Raw genomic sequence first — 18876 nt, forward strand, 5'->3', positions numbered from 1 at the left:
AGTTTTTTGCACAAAGATAAACTCATGCTTTAATTCCATTTTTCCACCAACTTTTTCAAGTGCCTGCGTGTGAGTCAGTCCGAATTCCCACTGTCAGTGAGCAGTGTGGTGAGGGGCACGCGTCACTCAGAAACCTGCCCTCAGTCCCTTCTGTGCACGTTTCTCTGTGCTTCCCACGTGCCTGGAGAAAAGGGAAAGTGCACCATCTTGGCCCTGAAGGATCTCCAAGTTGGGGCTGGGCTGATGGTGGGGACAAACCCGTAAGCACAATGTCAGAGAAGCACGGTGACTCTTGCCGTGGCCCAGCTGCTCTCGGTGTTCACTGGATCCTCAGGACAGTGCCTGGGATGCGTAGAGCCCCGTGTCACCGAGAGGGCGCCGAGAAGCACAGCATCCAGCGCCTTGTCCAGGGGCACACGGCTGTGACGCGGATATTCACGCCCAGCCCCTGCCCAGCCGCGGCTGTGTCCAGCCGCCCCAGGGCGTGTCGTCGCGTTTTCCTTGATTGTAGAGCGGCCCCATGCGCCGTGGACTTCCAGAAACCGAGTTCTGCGGAGCCTCACATTACAGTGGCATTCTGCCCACAGCGCTGCCCTTTGAAACAAAGTGAGACGAGATCTGAGAGTGGGGAGAGGGAGCCTTTCGGTACTGAGCTAATGTGGCTTCCTTGGCGTGTTTAGGTACAAATCGAATAAGCCACGCAGTCCAAGGGGCCCACGAGGGTGGCATTTTTGCACTTTGTATGTTACGAGACGGCACCCTGGTGTCAGGAGGAGGCAAAGACCGGAAGCTCATCTCTTGGAACGGAAACTATCAAAAACTGCACAAAACCGAGGTAGGCCCCCGAGCACAAGTGGAATGCATTTAGAAGCACCAGCTGCGGTCCTGGTCAGTTTCCTGATTAGTCTGACTCTGTAGCTTATGGTTTTGAAAATCGCAGGTGAAGTTATATTCCATGGGGACAAAGTATTTCATTAAATCATGGGAACAGTACAACTATTAGAACGTGATTTGATCGATGAAATCGGAGGTTGTGACACGCTTCATATTTCGAGTATTTTTAGAACCAATCTCGGTTTTCCAAGGAACCGTTACCCACATTTTGATTTATCATGAAAACCTCTCTTCTTTTTTCACTTTAATTTCCAGCATGTCCCCTCAGAGATATGACTGGCTTGATGGGACTAAGATTTATTGAGTGTCTACTTGGTGCACGGCCCTCCGCTGATGCCAGCATGCTCTAGGGCACTGCACTCCCTCCCTGCCCACTGCCTTCCCTGTTCCCTGGCAGCAGCCCTGGTCCCAGTGGGAGCCAGAGGCGAGACAGTCGCTGAGTGTTCTCCAGAGTCCAGAAGTTTTGAGCAGAGCAGTTGCAACGTTGCTATTGTTCTGAGAACTCACACTTTCACCCCAGCAGAGTAGACACGTCACAGGACTTTGCTGACGTCCGCGTCTGGTGTCACATCGAAGCGGGCCTGGCACCTCCTTGGCACCATGGGGATCCGCTTGTCGGTTATTGTAAAGGCCTTCACCTCCCCATTCATGCAAACTTCAGCTGTGAAAAGATTTTTTTTAAGTTTTATAATATTATTTGTTTGTTTATTTATAATTTGCCAGAGGGCAGTTGCTCTTGCCAGAGAGAGAGGAAGAGTGAGAAAGCGCTCCTCACAAGGGATGGCCACACCACAGTCCCTTCTCCCCCATTCCTTTAGGGATTGTGGACACACATGCCCCCAGTGTGTGCTTCAAGCCACCAGGTCTAGGACTTGAGCCACGCTGTTGGCCAGGTGGGAACTAACACCTGGACCACCCTGCCACTGTTGGGCTCGCTCTTTTCTTTTCTTTGTTTTAAATTTATTTCTTCCATGGGGGTGAGAGACAGGCATTCCTAACAGGGTCTTCTCACCAGCCTCAGCAGGCCCTGTCCTCCATGCACAGGGAGACCTCAGGGTGCAAAGGCAGGGCCTTCCCACGTGGGCTCAGCATCATAGGCACTGCTGCCTCTGCGTCACCACAGCTGGCCCACGACCACATTTCTACAGCAGGATGTGGCCAGCGCTCCACGGAGTGTGTGGTGAGTCGGTGGCGCTGCAGACACCCCCGTTCAGTGGACACTGCAGAGAACGCTCCAAAGGCTCGTCTACGCCGTGGGCGTCACTCGCCATCTGCTAGTGTCTGTGATTCCGCCTCATTAGCATGCGTCCCCGTTAGCCTTGCTCCTCCTGTGTTCACAGCCACGCTGGCGAGGAGGGTGAGGGCAGCCTGCTCCCACTGTCCTGGTGGCCATGCCGGGCTCCAGCTCGGTGCCCATCCTCTTACGGTGCGAGAACTTAGGTTCCTTGATCAGGCAGGGCATTTTTTTAGAGTTTTTTGTTGTCGTTTTTATTTTTGTTTTTTGTTTTGTCTTGTTTTTTTTTTTTTTTTTTGCTATTGTGCATGTGTGCTCTCCAGTGAGGTCAAGACAGGGAGCCAGAAAGCAAGAAATCACCCCTCAGGGGGTATGGTCACGCCATAGTCCCTTCTCCTCCATTCTCCTCTCAGGATCTTGGGCACGCTTGCACATGCGCCTGGTGTGAACTTTAAGCCTCTGAGTCCGGGACTCGAACTACGGTCAAATATGTGGGAGTCCAGATGTAACCATTATGACATCTGCTGTTCTCACGGCTGGGCATTCTTTTTTTTTTTTTTGAGGGTTTTTTGCTATAAGGCATGTGCACTCACCAGAAAGACAGAGACAGAGAGACAAAAAAGGAGAAATCACCCTTTGGGGGGATGGCCATGCTGCAATCCCTTCTCCTTCATCTTCCTCGGTGTGAGTTTAAGCCACCAGGTCCTGGACTCGAACCTCAGTCAACTACATGGGAGTCCAGTGACATAGCCATTACGCCAACTGCTGGTCCCGGCAGGGCATTCTTAGCAAGTGTATTTGACATTGTTTTTCTCACCATTTAGACTATTTCATATGTTTATGAACATGAACAATGGATTTTAATACTAAACAGTGACAGTACCCAAGAACTCTAAGTTCCAGTACGTTTCTCGAAACTCTGATGATGACCATGTTATATAACTCTTTACTTTCTCAATTTTGCCTACTGCTGCCACCCAAAGCCGTAGCGAGCTCAGAGTAAGCTGAGCAGTCGTCGCCCTGGTTTTCTGCTGGCGGGAGCGGTGGTTTTGGTTGTTACTGTCGCAGCCCCCTGCTGATTCTCCAGAGGGGTGTAGAGCATATGTAGAATGTTTGTCGTTACCGAGTGGAGTTTGGGGTCTCGGTCACCCATCCGCTCAGTGGGCTGTGGGATCTGTCGATCTGCAAGTCTCTGTTCCTTTGTGTGAGTGTGTAGAGAGACTGTACTCACACGTGTACGTAAGAAGCTGTCAGCGTGATATACATGCCAGTGTGAGTATTCTGCATGGCCGAGCCGAAGACTTCGTGGACCTCAAATCTTTTCTTTTCCCCTGGCTCTTGTTGATGCAGATTCCAGAACAGTTTGGCCCCATACGGACCGTGGCTGAGGGGAAAGGTGACATCATCCTCATAGGCACCACCAGAAACTTCGTCCTGCAGGGCACCCTGTCAGGGGACTTCACGCCCATCACTCAGGTAGGATCGCCCAGCAGGCCCGCACCCCTGGACTGCTCCAGACGGGAGATTCCCGTGTCTCATACCGAGACTACCTGCCTCCACTCCCAAGGTTCGGGGGCCCTGGGTTGAGTGGGAGGAGAGATGGACCAGGGCCGTGCTGAAGTCGCAGGGAGCCGTGGCGCGTTGGCCTCGGGCTCCTCAGTGCCCCCTTCTGCCTTGTTCCTTGCAGGGCCACACCGACGAGCTGTGGGGCCTGGCCGTCCATGCCTCAAAGCCTCAGTTCTTGACCTGTGGCCATGACAAGCACGCCACTCTCTGGGACGCTGTTGGTCACCGGCCCATCTGGGACAAAATAATAGAGGTAAATGTGGACATGGCGTTTCCTTTTTTCTACAGAAACTCTCCTGGAACACACTCATTTCTTTCGGCATGGACCTAGTTGTGATGTGAAATTGTCTGAAGGCAAATGTCAGCCCCCTCTTCAATTCTTCGGAATTGCGTTGCTTTCAACCCCACCTCGCGTGGTCTGGGCGTGATTCTGAAGCTCTCTGTTGCCTCTGCCGACAGCGAGCGGGCCGTCGGGTTCCCGGGAGTACAGTCTCGTCTCTGGCGTAAAAGCGGAGAGACGTTCCGGCCTGCGTCCACTTGCAGCGCGCCCTTCTGGTGGGCGGGCGCTCGCCATGGGATGGAAGACAGCATTTAGCTTTTCCCTTCTTCCTGAGGTCAGGGCAAAGCTCTGGTTTGGTTTTCTTTTTCTTTTTTTCTTTCATGAGAGACAAGTACTGTCAAAAGGTCTCATGGCGCAATCCCCTCCACGCTCCCAGCCTTTCGGTCAGCCAGGGTATTTGGTGGGCCCGAGACCCCCCTGGCCTTCCATGTGGCCCTCAGAGTTGTGGAGCGTAGCAGTACCACATGCCGCCGTGGCACGGCGGCCGGGCCAAAGCTGTCGTTCTGCAGTCAGCTCTGTGAACTTTGCACGAGGAGCTCAGACTGTGTGTGGGAGTGTGGAAACACCCTCCCTACTGCCACTCAGCCGGCATTTCCGGTCGCTGGCCATTTGCACACCATGCACCGTGCACATCTTATACTTAGTCCCTGCTGCAGCCCGCGGGGTGGTGTTTTCGCTCTGACTCTATTGATTAGGAAATAGCGGCTTAGCACAGTCAGATAACCAGCCGCTGTCTCCGAGTTAGCCAGTGGGAGCCAGTGTGCATGCCGGCACCCTGGCCCGCTGCCCGGCTGCGCCCTGCTGTGGCGAGTTGAAGCACGTCGTGTGACTCGTGCCCAGAGGATGCGGGCCACACACTTCATGAACCAGCCCCTGCAGCGCCCACGTGGCCTCTCCCATCCCCACAGGGTGCTGGCTTCTCCCAGGTTCGAGCTGCCTGTCCGCTCTCCTCCCCTCGCCCTCAGAGAAAGCGTACCACTGGGGAGGGGAATGGGAACTCTCGTGGCCATTCAAGCAGGACGTGGACAGGACGAGAGGCAGGTGCTCCCCGCAGAAGAGAGCAGGTGCAAACCAAGTGCAGGACCCAGTTCAAGGCATGGTGTCCCCGTGGTTCCTGAGCCCTGGTGGCAGGGTGTAGTCTTCTGTGGCTGTGGCAGCCCTGCTGAAACACAGCAGGCTCTCGTCCCCCGGCCCCCCACAGGCTGGTGCCTGCCCAGCTGTACAGGGCATGGCCCTGACCTGGGGGCCAAGGTGTGTGGGCGAGTCCTGGCTCCCTCTGCTGCTGGCTGGGCCTCTGAGTCTTCTTCTCATGAGGGCACCGAGGCTCAGGCAAGTCACATGTGGGCGTGCTCTCATCGCAGGCCCCGTGCCTGCACCTGTGGGGCTCCAGGCCGTGGGGCACTTGATGCTGCGTTCCTGTTTCAAACAGACCAAGCCCACCATTTGATGGGCTTCTCGTTGGGATCAGCAGGAGGTGCCACGCTATGTGGACCATGGCAGGAAGAGGAGCATCTGGTTACTGTGGACATGGAGTCCATGAGAAAGAAAAATTCTAGGAGGGTAAAAACTTGCTATTATCGAAACATGACATTCGTTCCAGTAGGAGACCTTCTCTCTGGAGAGAAAAAGGAGTTTCTGCTGGAGTGGCGTAGCCCTGGGGGAGCAGAGCGACGTGTGTTTGATGCTGCAGTGCCGTGCCTGCCCCTCAATTTACACTTCTTTAAAATGTTTTAGGATCCAGCTCAGTCTTCTGGTTTTCATCCTTCAGGGTCTGTGGTTGCCGTTGGAACACTGACTGGCAGGTGAGTGCACGCGAGCGGCTGGAGCTTTCGCGCTGGTGGGAAGCGGGCCCTGGTGGTATCTCCCGGGACAGGCTCGGCTTAGGCCCGGCTGCATCTTCTCAGACTCTGACGACTTACTGAGCATGAGGTCAGAACGTGCCAGCAGAACCAGCAGTGCTGGCCTTCCCATCTTGGACCTGGGGAGCTGAGAGAGCTGTGGCCCCTCTCTCCTTGCAAGTCCTCCCCCCACTACACACACACACACACACACACACAGGTCTCCGATGTCAGAGATCCGTGGAGCCCCTGGAGCCCTGACTGCGAGGCTAGGGGAGGATCTTCAGCTTTAGAACTAGGGGAGAAGGCTTCAGAGTGCTGGGAATGCACAACTGTGCGTTCTGGCTGCCCTCGCCCGGGTGCTGGGCCTCTTGCTCAGGTTCAGCCGACGCTTGCTTACCCGGCACCTCTGATAGGCCAGGCAGACACCCGCGTGGATGCCCCAGCTGCGCCCCTCGGCAGTGCGTCTCTGAGCTGGTGACGTCACTTCCCTGCCGTGTTTCTTTGCTGTAACCCATGAGTGCTTGGGTAGGATCGTCATCTCATGATGACCCGCTGGCTCTGCACGGGCGAGTGAAGGACCTGCTGGGCTTGCCGGGCAGGTGGCCGTCCCCATCGCTGTCTTACAGGCCTGGGTTGTGCCTTTGTGTGACTGTCTTCACGTTTACAGCTCCTGTGCTCTCGTCCAGATATTTTTGGTGATTTTCTCCCATTTTCCTCTCAGAAGTGTCACCACTTTGATGCTGTTGTTATGACTGTGGAGAGTAAGGAAAGAATGGCCTGGGCTAGCAGGTGGCATAGTGGTTGGGGTTCTGGACTCCCACATGACCAAGTGAGGTTCGAATCCCGGACCTGATGGTTTTAAAATCTTGCTTGGTATGTGTGCATGTGTGCCCCGAATCCCAGGAGGATGATGGAGGAGAAGGCATGGCCATGCCCCAAGGGGAGTGATTTCTCACTTTCCCTCTCTCTGTCTCTTTCTGTCTTTCTCTGGCGAGCGCACATGCTCTGTGACGAAATCCTAAAAAACTAAAAAGAGCTGGGCCGCGTGGGGCCACCGCCCACACGCACGCACGCCCAGGTGCTACCATCATTCAGCTCTGTCCAAGACAACTGGAGCTTTGTGCTCGCAGGCTCCCACCCTCTGAAGCCTGGCCGGCAGCCAGGGTGGACCACAGTCCTCATTTTCTACCTGTCGCCTGCTGGGGAGCAGAGGAGACAGAACACGGGGCCTAATCCCTGCCCTCCGGCTGCGGCTCCTGCTCCCTGCCCCGCCAGGCGTGGTCCTGACGCGGTCGACTTCCCAGGACTTGGCAGAGGCATCTTCCGTGGCCCCAGTCTGCGGCAGTTACATTTCCACTGCCCTCGAGGCCACGGAGGCTGCTAACCATAAATGTCGAGGCACCAGGACTCAAAGCTGAAAAGCAAACTCCAGGTTTCGGAGGGGACAGGCAGTCCTGGGGAGCGGCAGTGTTAGGGCTGTAGAGAAGGTGAGTGGACGCTGTAGCTGCCCCTCCGTGTCTGTGGGGAATCGGGCCCAGGACCCCCAGGGCTCCTCAGCCGCAGATTCAGCCTCCAGCATGCAGGGCCGGTGGAAACCCCTGGGGATGTGCAGCGGGTGGGCGCCGTCCAGCTCAGGGACTGCTGCAGCTGGGGCCTGCACGCTTGGTGGGCCTCAAAGCTCTGGTCCCCCGACCACTGCCACCAGAAACCGCAGCGGGCAGGGGAGTTCAGGCGTCCGGACATTCCCACATGTAGCGAGGACGTGCCCCATCAGAGGACACGGTGCCCTTCGGGAGCCACTGCAATCCGTTAGGCTTGAGCCTGTAGAGCAGACCTGGGCTCTGGTACCCATTTCGCTACCGCGGAAACTGGGCCAGAGACCAGTCCTCTCCTCCCCTCCCGCAGGTCCCACAGCGCTTCCTTTTACCCTGTCAGTTGCGTGCGCACGCGCAGAGGCCCGCTCTCGTTCCCTCGGCCTGGTGGGTAGTTCGGCAGTTCCCCACCCTGACTGTCCCAGCCGCGTGCTCCTGGGCCACCTGCTTGCTCCGAGTCTCTGGACCAGCTCGTAGAGGCGGTGCCTGCCGCCTGCGCCTCTGGGTGGCTCACCTCCTGCCCAGGCTTTCTCTCCTGCGTGTACACGGCAGGACGCAGACACGGAGACACCAGGGCACAGTGTGACAGCTGCGTAGCCGTGAGCAGCAGCCTATGGGCTAGTCCTTCCCAGCATCGAGGGCGTGCTTGTGTCCAGGAACGTCCTTCGAATAAAAGCCGGGAACACGGTTCCCGGGAGGCAAGCACGGAGCAGCTTTGAAGCCCCTGATCACGACCTTTTCATGGCCTTACTATTAGCGAAATAGCAGCACTGTTGTTGCAGCACTTTCTCCGTCTTCTCACCGAACTCCCCACTGTGCTTTTTCTCGTGTTTACGCAGGTGGTTTGTGTTTGACACAGAAACGAAAGACCTGGTCACCGTGCACACGGATGGAAACGAGCAGCTCTCCGTAATGCGCTACTCGCCAGGTTAGAACCTGAGCCGTTTGCTCTTTCAAAGTCCAAGAATCATGGAATTCTGTTAGATGGCATCAGAGCAAGATTTGCAAGCCTCATCACAGTTGGCTTTAAATCACACATGCATGGAACTGGCATGTAGGGTTCTCCGGCTTGGGTTGCCGTGTGTGCGTGTGTGCGCGTGCGCGTGTGTGTTTTCAATTTGCCAGAGCGTGTGTATGCTCACTGGGGAGAGACAGAGAGAAAGAGAAAGAAGGAAAGTGGGAAAGCACCCCTTGAGGGGCATGGTCATGCCGCGCTCCCTTTTCTTCTATTCTCCTTTCGGGATTTTTGGCACGCACCCACATGTACCCAGCGTGTTTTTGAAGCTACTGGGTCCAGGACTTGAACTGCAGTCAGCCATGTGAGATCCAGCTGCCCTAACTATCACACAACTGACTAGCCCACGTGAGTGTTGTTTCACTTCGTTTTATGGAAAATTTCTAATCGCAACAAACTTAGACTGGTGGAAGGAACGCCAAGCACCCATCACCCAGCACCCACATGATCACCTGCCTCTAGCTGGTCTAGGTCACCTGGAGATGCACCTGCTGCCCCTTCTCCTGTATTATTTTGAAGCAGTTCCCAAGGCATCTTATCATTGCATCTGTAAACATTATTATATGTATCTCAAAAAGATGAAGATTTTTTAATAGCTTTATTAAGATATGATTTGCATACAATGATTTACATAAATGTACAGTTCAGTGACTCTTAATAAATTCATCAGCTTGTACGGCCATCACCACCATCCAGCTTTAGAAACTTCACATCACCTCAGAAGTCACCTTCATGCCCATCAGCAATTAATCTACACCCCTACTGCCAACCCAAGACAAACATTGCTCTGCTTTCTGTCTTCATACGTTGATTTTTCCTGGACAAAACCTATAAATAGAATCATTGAGATTAACTCAGGTTTATCATGTGTGTCTATGAGTAGCTTTTCCTTTTTCATTGCTGGCTATTATTCCATTGTATGGGCATACCACCTCTTGTTTACCCATTTGTCAGTTAACAGACGTTTGGATTGTTTGGGGTTTTTTTTGACTGTTAGAGTAATGCTGCTATGAGTTCTCATGTGTGTCTTTGTACAGACATATATTTTCATTTCTCTTTGGTAAATTCCTAGGAGTGGAGTTGGTGGGTTATATGGTAAACTTAGGTTTAATGTTTTGTGAAGCTGCCATCCTGCTTTTCAGAGCAGCTGTGCTGTGTTCCTTCTCACCAGCCATGTGGCAGGGTTCCAGGACCTCTACTTCCCCACAGCACCTGCTGTTGACTGTGTTTCTTGCAGGTATTCTACTAGGGGTGCAGTGATATCTCATCATTGCTTAACTGGCATTTCCCCAATGACTGTTGGTGTTAAGCAATTTTTTTTTTTTTTTGTAAGAGAGATTTTTTTGCTATAGGGCACATGCACTTGACAGAGACCAAGAAAGTGAGAAATCATTCCCCAGAGGGGATGGCCACACCACAGTTCCTTCTCCTCCATTCTCCTCTCAGAACTTTGGGTACCCACACACACATACTGGTGTGTTTTCTGAGCCACTAGGTCTGGGACTCAAACTGCAAAGTCGATCATGTAGAATCCAGTGCCTTGACCATCATGGCACTGGCTGGCCCTCTCCTATGCTTTTCTTTATTTTCAGGAGGATTGTTTATTTAGCCTTTACCTGTAGGTCTGCGGTCTTCTTTGAGTTATGCTGTGTGTGAGAGGTCAAAGTCAGAGATAGTTTGTTCTGAAGGTAGAGACATCCACTTGTCCCAGCACCATGTGTTGAAAAGCTAGTCTTCTCCCCATTGAACACCCTTAGCACTTGGTCAAAACCCAGCTGACCCTCAGTGTAAAGCTTGACTTCTGAATGCTCTGTTCTGCCCCTTCACCTGTACTTTTATCCTCGTGCGTCCACAGCACACAGCTCGGTGACTCTGACATTGGGGGGGTTCTGACTTCCAGTGGTCTATCTCCTCCAACTTTTTGTTTTTCAAAATTTTTTTTTTGGGGGGGGTCCCTTGCCAGATATATAATTTTATATAAATTTTAGAATTAGCTTATACACTTCTAACTTTAAATAGCTCACCAGAATTTTAATAAGGATTCTATGAATTTAGATCAAAATAGGGAAAATGGCCCCGTGACCGTGTTGAGTCCCTGAACACAGAGTGTCTTTCCATTTGTTTAGACCTTCTCTAACTTGTCTCAGCAACGTCTTACATCTTTGGTGCCACAGGTCTTACCCACCCTTTGTTACATTTGCTCCCCTAAGTTATTTTTATGTCATGGTGAATGGAATTGTTTCCTGAATTGTTTTCAGCGTTTTGTATATAGAGATAAAATTGACTCTGCACATCGATCTTATCTCCTACGGCCTTCCTAAGCTCTTATTCGTGATAGCAGTTTCTCTGTGCGTGTAACCCTTGGACTTTCTTCAGACAGGAGCGTCTCATCTGCAAATAAAGGCAGTTCTACTTCTTCCTGTCCAGGCTGGGGGCCTGCGGTTCCTTTTTCCCTCATTGCATTGTTCAATACCTCCAGTACAACATTAGACAGAAGAGCCTAGAGAGCATCCTTACCCTTCTCCCAGTCTTAGCAGAAAACCTTCAATCTTTCATCATTAGGAATGAAGGCGCCTTTGTCACTTTGAGAACGCTCCCTTTTGTTGCTAATTTAGGGAACTAGCATGAATTGGCTCTGGAGTTGTCAGGTGCTCTTTCCACATCTTTTGAGATAATTGTGGTTTTGTCCTTTATTTTATGGATGTGATTTGTTACCTTAATTTTCAGATATTAAACCAACTGTACATTCCTGTGCTAAATCCTACTTAATCATGGTATACAGTTGGCTGATATTCTGTTCAAATTGTTTGCACCCATGTTCATGAAGGATATTGACCGGTAGTTTTCTTATATCGTTGTCTTAGTTATGAGAGCACCATTGGCCTTACAGAGAAAGTTGGGCAGTGTTCTCTCCTCCTTCGGTTTCTGAGTTTGGGAAGGATTGGCATTTCTTTATTAAACCACTGACAGAATTCATGTGAATTCAGTGACGCCCTCGGGGCTCTGCTTTGTGGAAAGGTTTTAAGTGACTGATTCAATGTTTTTATTGTTATAGTTGGATTTGGGTTTTCTGTTTCTTCTTGAGTCATTTTAGTCATATGGGTCTATCCAGGAATTTGTCCGTTTTTATTCAAGTTGTCTGCTTCTTTGGCATAAAGTCATTCTTAAGATTTGCCCATACCTTGGATTTTTCTGAATTTGGTAACAAGTAACCAGTCTTTCGTTCTCGCTCTGGATAACTTGTGTTATTTCTCTTTTTTTCTTGGTCATTCTAGCTAAAAGTATATCAATTTTGTTCTTTTCAAAGCACCAACATTTTCCTTTCATATATTTTTCTCTATTGTTTTTGTTTCTATTTCTTCTGTTCTTTCTTCCTTTCTTCTCCTTGATTTATGTTTCATTTACTATTTTTTAGTTTCTGAAAGTGAAAGCTTAGATTATTTATTGGAGGCCTTTCTTTTCTGGTATGATATTTAAAACTACAAATTTCTTGTGCCAGACAGTGGCATGTGGTCAAGGCAGCTGGAGTCCACATGGCTGCCTGCACAGCCCCAGTCCCAGACCTAGCGGCTTGAAAAATGGTGGGTACATGTGTGCACATGCGTGCCCGAAATCTCAAGAGGAGAATGGAGGAGAAGGGATTGCAGCGTGGCCATCCCCTCTGGGGGGTGATTTCTCACTTTTCATCTCTTTGTCTTTCTCTGGTGAGCATGTGCACCCTGTAGCAAACTTTTAAAATAATAAATAAATAAAAAAAAAACCTACAAATTTCCCAGAGCTAAACTGCTTTTTAGCCACTTGCCATAAATTTTGAGCTGCTGTATTTTCACTTTTATTCTGTTCTAAATATTTCCTTATTTCCCCTTTGGCCTATGGGCTATTTAAAAATGTATTGATTAAGAGTATTCCAAGTATTTGGGGACTTCCCATGTTTCTTTCTGTCGTTGGTTTCTAATTTAACTTTATCTTTTTTTTTTGGAGAGGTTTTTTTGCTATAGGGCGTGTGTGCTCACCAGAAAGACAGAGAGACAGAAAGTGAGAAATCACCCCCCGGGGTTGATGGCCACACCGCAATCCCTTCTCCTCCCTTCTCCTCTCAGGATCTTGGGCACGCACGCACACACGCCAGCTTGAGATTAAGCCACCGGGTCCGGGACTTGAACCGCGGTTGGCTACATGAGAGTTCAGTAGTTAGCCATTACGCTAACTACTGGTCCCTGTGGTGGTCTTTTGTAGAACACATTGCACATGACTTTAACCTCTCTAACCATATTAGCCCTGTTACGGCCTTTGAGATGGCCTGCCCCGGAGCGGTCCCCCTGTGCGTGTGCCGTGAGAAGAACGCACGTTCTGCAGTCTGGGCGAAGTGCTGCGTGTCGGTCGGCGAGGATGGGTTGGTTGAGAATGTTCAGAGCGGGCCCATAGTGTTGTTCAGGTTACCCAGTTCCTTGCTGATTTTTTGTCTAATTGTTCTATCAGTGTTGACCGTGAGGTATTGAAGTCCCCAACTGTTATAAAAGTTCACTTCTTTATTTCTCCCATGACAGAAAGAGAGGCAGACCCCCAACAGCACCCTCACACCACGACCCATCCCTGGCATGAGTCAGTGGGATCATGAGCGCGCATGGGTACGTGTGCAGTCAGAGTGCACGCAGGGCCTTGGGTGCCCACCTGGGACCTTCCCGTGTGGGCCCAGGGTGCTCTCACTGCCCCGTCCGGCCCTACATATTCAGCAGTCACTGTTGAACTGTGAATTTCTCTTTTCAGCCCTTTCATTTTTCTTCATGTGTTTCGAACAAATGATTGGACTTCCATTCAGAGGTGCTCAAACACCTCAAGCCCTGGAGGCCCCGTCCTCTGCCAGCATACCTGTGTGCAGGTAGAGGAGTATCTCGAAGCACAGGCCGTGGCCAAGTCTGCCCGGCTCCTGCTTCTCACTGGGCCTCATCTCCTTCATGCACGTGTGCGACCTCAGTTTGGTCAGAAGGGTCTGGGTGGCTTCTAGGCTTCTGCTTCCCCTGGACAGGTACCAGCTTCCCATCAGCCAGGCATGTACCCTGACCTCAGGCGTGTGGCCGTTGGCATCCCCTCTCCAGCCCTAGACACCGTCATGTCCACCGACATGCTGCTGTACCTGGGTGTCACCCAGGGCTTCGTAATGAATGAACCTCCTGTGGCCAGGGCCACAGAGGGGTTCTGGGTCCTTCTAGTATGACCTCAGTAGCTCTCAATGCTTGGTCTGTGTCATAACAAATTGTTCCCAAATCATCTCTCTCATTTCTTTCCTTAGACCCTTATCAGCCCCTTCTCCAAATGCGCCTCAGGCCCCTTGGGCCTGGATGGAGGCCTGAGGTCACAGTGTAGGTGTTAAGTGCTTGGTGGGGCCGTGGTCACTGTCTCTTGAGAAAACTTACAGAAAGGACTTCTGCTTCTGTGCCTGAACAACCTCAGAACTTCCAACCCTATGTGGACAGCTCCCTGGCTGCCTGGGGACCCTCTCTCACTGCTGGGACAGAGCGTGCTTGACTTCAAATGCCTTCCCCACATGGCCTCCTCAGTGGCATAGCTTTCTGCTCACTCCAGCCGGTATTCCGTGCCCTCGTGTGTGTTTCTCTTTGCGTTCTTGGGTGTTTGAACCTCTGCTAGAGGCCTCTGGTACAGCTTGACTTTCCGGAGAGTCCTCAGGTATCATGGCTCCTGCCAACGTGAGCTGGGTCCTTCGGGAGTAGTTTCCGTTTCTTCTCAGTAATACTAGTGTTCACTCCCCGGAGACCAGAGACACTTTCTACCAGTAACTCCGCCTCTTGGGCTTCAGAGTCATGGCCTGGAGGCCACGTGGGCAGAGCTAAGTGCCCTGGACCAATGCCAGGGCACCCACATTGGGGTCCAGGTCCCTTTACTAGCTGGGGGCCTCTACATGTTAGACGTGTCACTATGAGGCGCAGGTGAAAGAGGCGGACGTGTTCTCTGAAGAGCAGATTGCTATGCAGACGTTGCGATGTGGAGTCGTTAGTGATGGCTATAGGGGCAGCCCCAGGAAGAGCACTGACCATGGACTCAGCTCTCGGGGTGTGACTCAGGTCCCCCAATGGTAGGGACCCTTTCTTGGTCAGTACCGTGTGCCCAGCCCCTTGCACAGGTTCTCCCACAGAGTAGGTGCCCACTCAGTAGTGGCTGTGAGCAAGAATGCAGACCCGAGGACTCGGTGCAGCTGACCACGAGGCTGCAGGCACCGGGGGTTGGTGCAGCTGACTGTGAGGCTGCAGGCCCCGGGGGTTGGTGTAGCTGACTGTGAGGCTGCAGGCACCGGGGGTTGGTGCAGCTGACTGTGAGGCTGCAGGTCCTGGGGCTCAGTGTGGCTGACCGTGAGGCTGCAGGCCCGGGGACTCGATGCGGCTGACCGCGAGGCACGGGGCAGTGGTTCTGAGACAAGTCCTCTGGTTGCACACAAGACTTTTCCAGCACACAGGATGTCCTGTTGGAGACCACAGGTCCCTTTTTTTGGATTCAGGTATTTACAGACCTTAGACCAAAGAAAAAATCCAGAGGGCATTTAATGTCCAAACACAGGCTGTTTGGAATTCCATGTGCAATTCCAGGGACCTGCCCAGGTCTGTAGCCCCCTGCTGAGTAGCTCCGCAGCTGTGGGTGCTGGGAAGGGTGGCCAGCATGAACCCAGGAGAGCTTTTGCTCCGGCCTCAGTCTCTGGGTGACAGGCCTGTGTGCTGTGCTCATGCTGGAGGAAAAGCCAACAGTGCCCAAGCCTTCGGGTGGAGCCCAGAAGGTAGTGAGCCCCAGAGCCACCCTGACGTGGACACGTGCTTGTCTAGAATGACCCCAGCGTGGACACGCACTTGCCCCACACCCAGTGACAGGCAGGCAACACCCACAGCCATAGGTCACAGAGAGCCGAGCTGCGGGAGGGCTTGGTGAGTCCTCTCTAGGAATGAGGCAAGCTGTGCCGGGGATGTGGGGACTGAGGGTCACCTCGTAAGTTGGACTGGTCAGAACAGAACCGTGGGATGGAGAGCTAGGTCTCCCAGGTGATTTCTGACCCTGCGCACACCGGAGAGCGATCCCGGTCCCAGCGGCTCAGCTGGGACTCCCGGCGTCATCCTGGAACTGCAGGTGCGTGCCTGGTGAAGCAGAGTCCTTGGGCATGTGTGGGGACTGCCCAGAGCGGACAGGGATGCTGGCATTCCGAGACTGCAAGCTGGAGAGTATCTGTGGCCACCTTGTCACTGTCCGTCACGCTTCGTTAGCTGTCATGTGACTCAGTACTGAATCCTTGGGCAGCTGTGATTGCTGGCAAGATGCCAGCTCCGCTTAGGTTCATTAAGAGCAGACACGTAGTAATGACAGTTGTCACACTTAACATTCCTAGCAGGAGTCACGGAACACTTTGTGACTGGCCACGATGGCATTCTGATTGAACTCCAATGGCCTGTTTTTATAGGAAGAACAATATAGGAAGCAAGTAATTTCAGGGCCAGCGAGTGGTCTGGAGGCTGAGGCAGCTGGATCCGACATGGCCAGCTCTGACCCAGGTCCTGGATCTGGCCATGTGAAAACACACCAGACACATGTGCACGTATGTCCCAAATCCCAGGAGAGCGGAGAAGAGGGGATTGCAACATGGCCATCCCTCTCGAGGGGTGAGTCTCACCTTCCCTCTGTCTCTCTCAGGTGAGCACACGTGCCTATGACAAATACAATAAGAGAGAAGTAGCAGACGGTGGAGTGGTTATGTCACTGGACTCCCACGTACTTGACCGCGTAGGCCCAGACCCAGCAGCTTAAAACTCATGCCGGGCACGTGTGCATGTGTGTCCAGAATCCCAAGAGGTAAATAGAGAGGGGATTGCAGCACGGCCATCCCCTCAGGGGATGATTTCTTGCTTTCTGTCTCTATCTCTCGGGCAAGCGCACGTGCCTTATAGCAAAAATCTCTCTCAAAAAAAAAAAAACCAAAAAAAAGAAGAAAGAAAATAATTTTATATTCATTAAGTGCAACTGCAGAAACAGCCTATCTGCTCTGAGTTCACCCCATTGAGACCAGGATGAGAGTGGCAGTGTGGATGAGAGGAGGTAGCCACGCACTCGGGCCTTTGGTCACGGTTCCACTTTGCTGCTCTCTCCCTTAGCCATGTGGGTCTCTCCACTTTTCCAGAACAAATCAGAATCTGTCCCCTGTGTCACTTCCAGCAACAAATCCTTTTTTTTTTGGAGAGGTTTTTTTCTAAAGGGCACATACACTCACCAGAAAGACAGAGACAGAAAGTGAGACATCATCCCCTGGGGGGATGACCATGCCACAATCCCTTCTCCTCCATTCTCCTCTCAGGATCTTGGGCAACAGCATGAGTTTAAGCCACTGAGTCCAGGACTCGAACCGCAGTCGACTACATGGGAGTCCAGCGACATAGCCATTACGCTAACTGTTGGTCCCAACAAATCCTACTTCTGCTTGGGTCTGATACCTGCTAGAATCCAAAACTTCCCCCGATTCTCAGAGTCCTCGCACCCAGGACTTCCCCTGCACGGATGCAGCAGGCCTGTCTCCAAGCCCAGAGTCACACTGCCCGGTATGATGGGAACAGGCTGCACCGAGATCCATCTCATGCTTCCACCTGGGGACCGTCTGCTGCCCCAGGTCTTCCCCAGGGGTGCAGGCCGCCCAACTTGCAGGCCAGCTTCCTCCCACTCAGCCTCTCGCCTGGCTGTGTCGTCCTAGGCAGTCACTTACCTCGTCTCCTCATCTCAGAACGACCCTAACTGTACCGTCTTCTGAGGTGCTGTTGGCCTTGACTAAGCTCGGCCTAAAGGTCCCCAGTGCCCCAGAGCTGGTCAGGAGTCCAGCAGCATGGCCATCCCCCCAGGGATTCGCTAAAAACACCCCTCTTCTCCAGGGCAGTGGACTCCTGCTCCTTCAGCTTTCTTTCTTGGGCAGATTTTCATTCCAAAATGAAATGCCAGCTTATTTCCATGAAGTAGTTTAGAATTTCATAATCTCCAAGAACCGGGAAGCAGAGGAGAGCTGATCGCAGGAAGAAAAAAGTTCTGCAGGACCGGAGCAGCGGGCAGCACCGCCGTCTCCCCTGACCTCTGGTCAGGGCGGGAATTAAATACCTCTTACCTGAAACGCTCGGGACCAGAAGCAGACAGTGCGCTTTCCCCCACTTTTTCTTTTTGGATCTTGGAACACTTACATGTAAAAGTGATGTGTCGAGGATGGGACCCAAGACTAAGCACGAAATTCATCTGTTTCATAGACATATTAGGCACATAGGCTGAAGGTAATGTCATATGATGGGTTTGTATTGCAGCATTTGACTGACCTGTCACCTGAGGTCAGTTCTGGAATTTTCCACTTGTGGTGTCATGTCAGTGCTCAAGAGGTTCCATATTTCAGGTGTTTCGGATACTGGCTTTTGGATTGGAGTGTTGCACCCATTTAACTAACACGTTGGCTTTGATTTATTAGGAAGATGGTTGGTTTTATAGATTTAGGAGTGAATGTAGTAAAAGAACTAAGATCTGAACCCAAGGTTCTCTGACCTCAGAGCTCATGGCCTCACCCACGGACTCTGCTGTCAGCGGGGCAGTTGTTACGATAGAAAGTGCTGGTCTGGCACCAGCAGGTGGCATAGTGGTTAAGTCATTGGACTCCCACATGGATGACCGCAGTTCGAGTCCGACACCTGGCGGCTTGAAACTCACACTGGACACGTGTGCACGTGTGTCCAAAACCCCAGGAGGAGAACAGACGAGGGGGGACGTGGAGTGGCCCTCCTTCCTGGGTGGTGATTTCTCACTTCCCCTTCATCGTCTCTGGCGAGCACACACGAGCTGATCAACAGGGAGAGCCATTCTGAGTGGCTGGCGGACTTGTCCTTTCCTTTTCCCTGCTGTTTACGCACTTCACTTGTGGTAGAGCACCCTGCGTGCACTCGTGAACGAGAGCAGCGCACCCAGCACGTCTGCTCGCACCGCGACGCCCTCCTTCCAGCCTGCCCGCTCGGGAACCCGGGCACACACACGCCTGGTGTGCTTCAGGTTGACGGGGCCATAGCTCCGAGCCCGCAGGTGGCCACGCGCTTCCAACACTGCAGGCCGCTGTGCGCCGACCGCCCCGCGAGGCTGGGCCTGGAGTTGAACGAGAGCAGCGCACCCAGCACGTCTGCTCGCACCGCGACGCCCTCCTTCCAGCCTGCCCGCTCGGGAACCCGGGCACACACACGCCTGGTGTGCTTCAGGTTGACGGGGCCATAGCTCCGAGCCCGCAGGTGGCCACGCGCTTCCAACACTGCAGGCCGCTGTGCGCCGACCGCCCCGCGAGGCTGGGCCTGGAGTGCTCTCCCCATGGGAGTGCTGGAGACTGGTCTGGGAGCCAC

The 18876-nt window shown here is 52.6% G+C and overlaps 1 protein-coding gene across 1 annotated transcript in view; it reads left to right on the forward strand.

Moving 5' to 3' along the window:
* EML1 (EMAP like 1) overlaps positions 1-18876 on the forward strand; it is a gene marked incomplete in the record, with an annotated part of 190152 nt that overhangs the window by 161201 nt on the left and 10075 nt on the right. Inside the window, 5 exon segments of the mRNA XM_027776368.1 lie at positions 681-835; positions 3479-3604; positions 3816-3947; positions 5769-5836; positions 8307-8395. Coding sequence (XP_027632169.1) covers positions 681-835; positions 3479-3604; positions 3816-3947; positions 5769-5836; positions 8307-8395 — 570 coding nt within the window.

This window comes from Tupaia chinensis, unplaced genomic scaffold, assembly GCF_000334495.1.
Source record: "Tupaia chinensis unplaced genomic scaffold, TupChi_1.0 Scaffold000671_1, whole genome shotgun sequence".
NCBI lineage: Eukaryota > Metazoa > Chordata > Mammalia > Scandentia > Tupaiidae > Tupaia > Tupaia belangeri.